The sequence below is a fragment of the Teleopsis dalmanni genome, chromosome 1, assembly GCF_002237135.1.
Source record: "Teleopsis dalmanni isolate 2A chromosome 1, ASM223713v2, whole genome shotgun sequence".
NCBI lineage: Eukaryota > Metazoa > Arthropoda > Insecta > Diptera > Diopsidae > Teleopsis > Teleopsis dalmanni.
Genome location: NC_051846.1, coordinates 233534607 through 233541963, shown reverse-complemented (window position 1 = coordinate 233541963; position 7357 = coordinate 233534607). Strand labels below are relative to the sequence as shown.

The 7357-nt window shown below is 28.0% G+C and overlaps 1 protein-coding gene across 2 annotated transcripts; it reads right to left on the bottom strand.

Moving 5' to 3' along the window:
• Positions 1–5307: 5307 nt before the first annotated feature.
• LOC119668012 (microtubule-associated protein RP/EB family member 2-like) lies at positions 5308–6763 on the bottom strand. Of its 2 annotated transcripts, XM_038077376.1 has the most exons (3): positions 6213–6763; positions 5493–6164; positions 5308–5426 (listed from the first exon to the last, which is right to left on the bottom strand). In XM_038077376.1, exons 1-2 carry the CDS (start codon positions 6574–6576, stop codon positions 5650–5652), a joined length of 879 nt encoding a protein of 292 aa, XP_037933304.1. In that variant the 5' UTR covers positions 6577–6763; the 3' UTR covers positions 5308–5426; positions 5493–5649. The 2 variants fall into 2 exon arrangements, with proteins under 2 accessions (XP_037933304.1, XP_037933303.1); XM_038077375.1 differs by having other exon boundaries at positions 5493–6763.
• Positions 6764–7357: the final 594 nt, after the last annotated feature.

Below are 7357 nucleotides of genomic sequence, written 5' to 3'. Positions count from 1 at the left end.
CAACAACAACAACAACAAGAACAAAGTCAATTTCATACTATAAACAAGCACATCTCAATGAATTACCTGCAATGCTCAACTTATAGAAGCGCTGCCAAGCTATTTGTCAACATGACAAACGGCAAAATTGCAGCTGTTCCTGAATAGAATACATGAAGTAAAAAGAAACAACAACAACAGTAACTACAGATATTACAGTAACAACAGTAACTACACCAGCAAGACTATCACTGGCATCCTTCACAGCTACATCATTAAAATGATGTTGTGAATAATTACAATATGTGCTAGGATTGGAACGCGATGCAATGAAGTATGAAATGCATCCGCATTGTTTGAAGTGAAATATGCACAATATGCTTAAACAGCAACTGCAACACCAATAACAACAACAACTACTACTACTACAACTACAATAACATACACACTTACCAATAACGTCACACTTGTTGTGACATCGAAATTTTGAATTATACAAGTAAATAATTGGAAGTCTAATGCAAGGATGAAACACGACAATCACAGGTAGACAAACAGAACGACATGATATGGAGAAGAAATGATTGAAATTGTTCTAGAGAATCCGAGAGCATAGGGAATGAATTCCATATGAAATTAAATACTTATTATTTGAACACTGAATCGTAAAAAAAATATGAAAAGCATAAGTAATAATGGATTTAAAAAATCAAATTTAGGATATATTCAATTTATCTTAAGTTGGGTATTCCTATACATCTATGAAGACTTGTTGGTCAACAAAGTTTTTATTATTAGTTACTTCTTAAATTATATATAGAAATATATAATACAAATAATACAAGTATTTTTAACGATAACATGATACGCGTCGTTTCTTCCTAACTGTGAGCTTAATTGAGGTCTTTTGCAGTTAATATCACACTTAAGTCAAATAATGATACCATATTTTGACAGCTAATATAGCAATGCTGACTTTTGAATAAATTCTATTTTCGTTATATCTATGTTATATATCTATCTTTTTTCTATTGAAAAGGTACAAGTGAATCGTTTATGTAAAATAATTTTTCGATTTGTTGATATATAAATACTACATACTATATATATGCTAATAAATACTCTTTACATACTACTACTATTTATCCAATCTACATTGTGCTTTTAATGCTCTGCTTTATTGTAATATATCGCTCTCATAATTAATAAAACCTAAAGATATTCGTAAAATATAGGCTCTCATACACAATTATAACGAGAAAAATTGCAACACATTTCATTGTGAAGATATAAGTTAATCTGATAATTGCAATTTTAATGTCAAGTCCAGTTAATCTGTCGGATGTCATACAAATATATCCAGCAAATGATAAGAGTTTCGTATAAAGCGCAAGTGAAACTCATTGAATACTGAATATAGAAAAGACAGATTATATATTTGCATAGCCCAAGGGAAATTTTATTGTTTTTTACTTGTAATATTTTTGCATATAAAACTGAGATACAAAAGCTTAGCAACAGATAAATTATTATTTGTTTATTTTTAAATTATTTTAAATCCAAATTAAATAAAATAGATAAAAAAATATTTGCACTAATGCATACAAAAATATAAAAACACTGTACATGAATTATTATTATTTGTTTATTTTAAAATTATTTTAAATACAAATTAAATAAAATATGAAAATATTTGCGCTATAGATATAAAAACGCTAATGAACTGCAATTATTTTCCAACGGATGCTTGTAATTTTTTTACATTATTTTAATAATTTAATTTGTATTTTGTTTTTTTTATTTATCTGTATGAAAATCAATTGGAGAAATAATATCGTGAATGGTTAAAATTCAATATCAAAGTCATTATTATTTTATAATTTCATATGTATATAAATGAACTTTCCATTTGAAACACGTAAAAAATTTATATTATAAAACATTATCAAAATATGCAAGATATTTTAATATTTTTCATTTGCAATAAGAACAGCAAAACGTGACAAGCCTTCAAAATTATTATCTACCTTAAAATAAAATTAAAAAATATTAAAAAAAATTTAAAAATATGCAAAACATGCAGTTTGCAGATAAATTTTATATAACAATTATATATTGTAAAATTACTTTGGTAGATACATAAATACACACATATATATGGGTATATATATATATGATCGTTATATTTTTTATTTTCATGTAAAGAAGAATAAATATTTTTGGCATTCCCAAACATACTGGAGATTATTAAAGTAATTTTTCAAAGACTTAATATGCAGATACATACACAAAAGATGATATTTACTTTAAGATAAAACATTTTATTATCTATATATTTAAATAAAAGCAAACATAAAAAAAAAAAATCATTATTGCGCACAACATTGTTTAAATATTTTACTTAACATTTAGGTGAAAAATTGAATGTGCAACAAATAGTTTTATCATTTACTATAATAATTTTAATAAAAAATAAATTAAATAATTGGAAGAGAGAGAATTTTTGGTACAATAGTTAGAATCTATTATTTCCATGAAGCCTACGCACTTCTCTGGAGATAAGCCTATTCAACTTCACTGTTGCGCGAAGTATGATAGCTTGTAATACCAAGGTTTCTTAGTATTATCTATCTGGACTACTCAAAACAACATGAAACTAGATTGATCGAATTATGATGAACGGAAGCATGCTTTTGATATGTAACAAACGCGTTTGTTTTCAAATCGCAGTATTGCTTAACATTATTATTTTATCACCGACAAAAAACATATTAGTTTGCAGATAAAACTGTATCTGTAATCATATCAGATACATGATACCGTCACCATTTAACTCTCAGACTGACTGAAAAACTATTATCCCAATAATACCAGCATTATTTGGTGAATACACCCTCAAGATATTTGTTATATATAAAAATCTATAATTTAATTATACATTATTTGGTGAACTGAACGTAGTAAATTCAAGTTAGACTTAAAGCAGATACTTTAGACATATTTTTAAAAATAATACTTTTTTTTTAAAGAAATAAAAGTCCAAAAAATTTAATATATGTTTTATTACATAAAATTAAATTATCTTACCCTTTACTGTTGATGATATTAACACACTGAAATAATTCTGAGAAACTTTAAGATAATTTATATTTAATAACTCCGTCTAAAAAGTATTTAAAAAAATATATTCATATTTTATTTATATACATTGTGACCGAAAGGTTTTCGGAGGTTCTCATTTAAAATTCGCGCGCTGTATATTTTTCGATATTTTAAGTTTATGTAGTTTGGCAGCAATGTCCTAAATTACTATGCCAAAAATGAGCGCGATCTGGTCGGACAGTTCGTTTACGGCAGCTGTTGAAACCAGTTCACCTCAGTAGTGCGTTGCGAAAAAAACAATGGAAAAAAATATTGAACAAAGAGTTTGCATCAAATTTTGTTTTTCGAACGAAATTTCGTGTGCAGAATCGTTGCGAATGCTACAAAAGGCTTATGGGGAATCAGTTTTATCGAAAACTCAAGTTTATGAGTGGTACAAAGCCTTTCAGGACTGTCGTACGACCGTCGAAGACATGCCGCGTTCTGGACGACCTTCGACCTCTACCACCGACGAAAACATTGAAAAGGCAAAGGAAATCGTGTTCAAAAATCCTCATGTGAGTGTTAGAGAGATAGCACGAGAGCTAGGCATCGGTCGTGAGATGGCTCGTTTGATTTTGGTGGACAATTTGTGTATGCGACGTGTCAACGCCCGGCTTGTTCCGATTCACCTCAATTTGTTCAACATTATCAACGATTTTAAGGCCAAACATTCAATAAATACCATCGAACAGCCACCGTATTCACCTGATCTTGCACCGTGTGACTTTTTCCTGTTTCCCAACCTCAAATTACCACTCAGAGGAACGCGTTTTGAATCCATAGAAGACGTAAAACAGAATTCGCAGAGGGAACTCAAAGCCATACCGGAAAGCGCCTATAAAAATGTTTTTGATGATTGGAAGAAACGTTGGCATTTGTGTATCGCTTCTAATGGAGCATATTTTGAAGGAGATAATAATAAATATTGATGAAGATTAAGAATTTTGCGTTTTATTTATTTATGACCGGAAACTTTTCGGTCACAATGTAGTATCCTACCTCTGCTCTTAATGATATTTTAATTGACTGAATGAATTATATAAATATAAATTTCCATATCGATTATTTACACATTGTAATGTTAATATTTTAAAATAAATGTATATATATATGTATATGTATATGTATATAAATAAGTAATAGAAAGACAATCATTAAACTACAAACAAACAAAAAAAAAATTTAATCAAACATAAAAAGAAATGCTTGGCAAATAATTTCACTTTCACTCTGACGGTTATGTAAAATGAAAAAGATACAATTAAGTACCGACAAATTTCGACATGAAAAGCGAAATACATTTCAGAGGTTAAAAAAAACGGGTTTCTAGTAGATGGGTGCGAAGTTAGTAAAGTTGTTTTTATAAAAGCTTATATTCTTCAAAACAAAAAAAAAAAACAAAAAAAAATAAAGAATTAAAATGATATGAAAAACTGATTTTAATAAATGGTAGATATAAGTTGAACAATACATTGCCATCACAATGAAAAGAAACAGAAAGCTTATCAACCTAATTCCAAATCTAAAGTGATAGTAATAAAATAATGCATGACAATAGATCTCTCTAATTCCAATACAATAACACCTAAACATCTTGTTTTATAAATTTCGATCAATATACTCATATTATTTTCAATCGGTTTCGTTTTTGTTAGAATGTTTGATTTAGTTTATTTATAGATTCAGGTGTAAAAACAGACTATTACCCCTTGCAAACTAACTTTCACTGACTTTCTATTATTGCAACATACCACCAGAAGTATGTACCTAGTGCCACGTAATTCAGGTGCCCACAACTTCCACTCTTTTTTTATAAGATCCGTACGGAAGGTAAACGAAATTGGGTAATTTGTTCAAAGAACATCAGAGGTAGGTAGAGATAGACTTCGATCCTCAACTATAAAGAAGTTATATTTAAACATATAACTTCTATTGTTGCCGGCGTAATTTATTCCAATGGGATATTTATCTACATATTGTCTTGATAATTAGATAGTTTAGTGCAATTTTCATATACAATTAAATTCGGACCATATATTTAATAAATTTTTCTTAGCTTTCTAAAAATCAGTTGTAATCTATGGACTAAAATTTCTCAGAAATAATGAAACCTCCATCAATAAGTAATAAGTTTACAACGAAACACAATTTGTTTTAAGTACTATATTAAAATATATTGCTTAATCTTATCAAAAACTTAAAACTTGGTTATGATACTGATATCGTATGAATTCATTATTAGTAAGAAAAAATTTAGCTGCCGAAATAATTACATGAATTTTACTCTGTTATCCACAATGAATCTGAGAAAAATATAAAATTTTAATACTTTGTTTCCTTGTTATATGAATGTATGTAAATTATCTTACTTGTTTGTCAATCCAGATTATCCATATAGAATAAATTTTTGCGTCTACATATATATGCCACAAGCTATGAATACTCGCTATTTTTCTGTAGAATCTTTTCTGAGCATAATCATGGGTAACAACAATTTCTGTAACACAAATTTAATGGCGCAATTGCTTACACGGTACTATCTTCCATTGACTCCATAACAGAACTAGGTTCTTCACATTCAATGAAGTAAGATAATATATTGAGTTCTTTCCTAGATTTCTTAGTGACGAGTACTGTAAAAGTATGGCTTGATATTGACTTTGAGGCCAAGTTGTTGTTAGTCTCCATTTTGTTCTGATTATTATCAAGTAATAATTTTACTACTACTGTAAAAATTTGACTCGATATTGAATTATTGTTCTCCATTTTGCTATAATTTTCATCAAGTGTTAGAGCACTGGGTAAGGTATTCACTTCTTCATTTAATTTTTTACCCACAAGCACTGTAAAATTGTGGCTCGATATCGAATTCGATGCAGAATTATTATTGGTCTCCATTTTATTCTGATTTTCATCAAGTATTAGGGAATAGGATAAGGTATTCTCTTCCTTACCTGTTTTTTTATACATGACCACTGTAAAAGATTGCGTCGATATTGACTTTGATACCAAATTTTTCTCATTTAGATTTTCACTAAATTCTAAACAGGAATCACACTTTTCAACTGTATTATAATTCAAATTTTTACCTTTATTAATATCGTAGAATTTTCTAAACCAAACTAGTAATGCAAAGTTGTTTTTGAAACGTCCTATTATCAAGTCTTCAATTTTTAGTTCTTTTGTGATGTCAGCACTTATGAATGCTTTTTGCAATAATTTAAAATTGCCTATATGGTCCCGTGCCAGCTCAGTAGAAAATTTGACTTTGTTCATATTAATAACCCCAGGAAAGATTTGGTCAAACATTTGGCAATAATGATATCCCTTTGACATTTCTTCGACTTTGGAGATATTTGTTGATAAAAGTGTGTCATTGACCCATTGAACTAACTCAAATCTCGAAAAATTTGGGGAATTATTGCAATTCCATACATTTATTGCTTTCTTCATAGTTTTAATGAAAATCACTAGAACTTACATAGAACATATATAGAACAAACATAGAACTATATTTGAATTTGGAAAAGATACACCTTTTCTTTGAACGGTATATGAATAATTTTGCTATTCCAGAAAAGCACTCGCTTAACACAAAAGCTGTGCAATCTGAAATTTAGTAGTGATTTAGTACAAAATAATTTTGAAATAAATATTGAAAATTTAAATTTTTTAACAAATATATATATGGTTGTATTTTACAGCCTGCTGTGTTAATTTTTATTAAAATAATTTGATAAAAGAAAAACATGATCTATGTTATATCACTCTTGATGTTATCAACTTATATATCTACACATCAGAATTCATAAGAATTTAATTTAAAGGTATTCGAGTATGTACTTTTATACAATTCGACTTAGTTGGACTACATATTTCGCATATTCCTTTTTAATAGAATACTGTATGATAATACTATAATACTATAAATGTATGATAAGATATGTGAGATATGTATATAAGAATAGACTATTCGAATTCGAATATTTCCTAAGATCAGTGATAACGAGTACTTGGCAATACTCAAAACAGGGTTGTATGGTCACTCAAATTTAAATAAATTAATCAAATTTGTGTAGTTGTCGTTTCCTTATTACTCTTCAAACCCTTTTAGAATACTATATATTTTTTACATAATTTTTGTGTTTTAAGCAGTATATAAATTAACAATAATTTGAATCATAATTAAATTCCGCAAATCATAGTAAACTTCATAATACTATATTATAAACAT

Excerpts from the sequence above, each read along its gene's own strand:
- LOC119668012 (XM_038077375.1), bottom strand. The coding sequence starts at position 6,576 with ATGAAGAAAGCAATAAATGTATGGAATTGCAATAATTCCCCAAATTTT.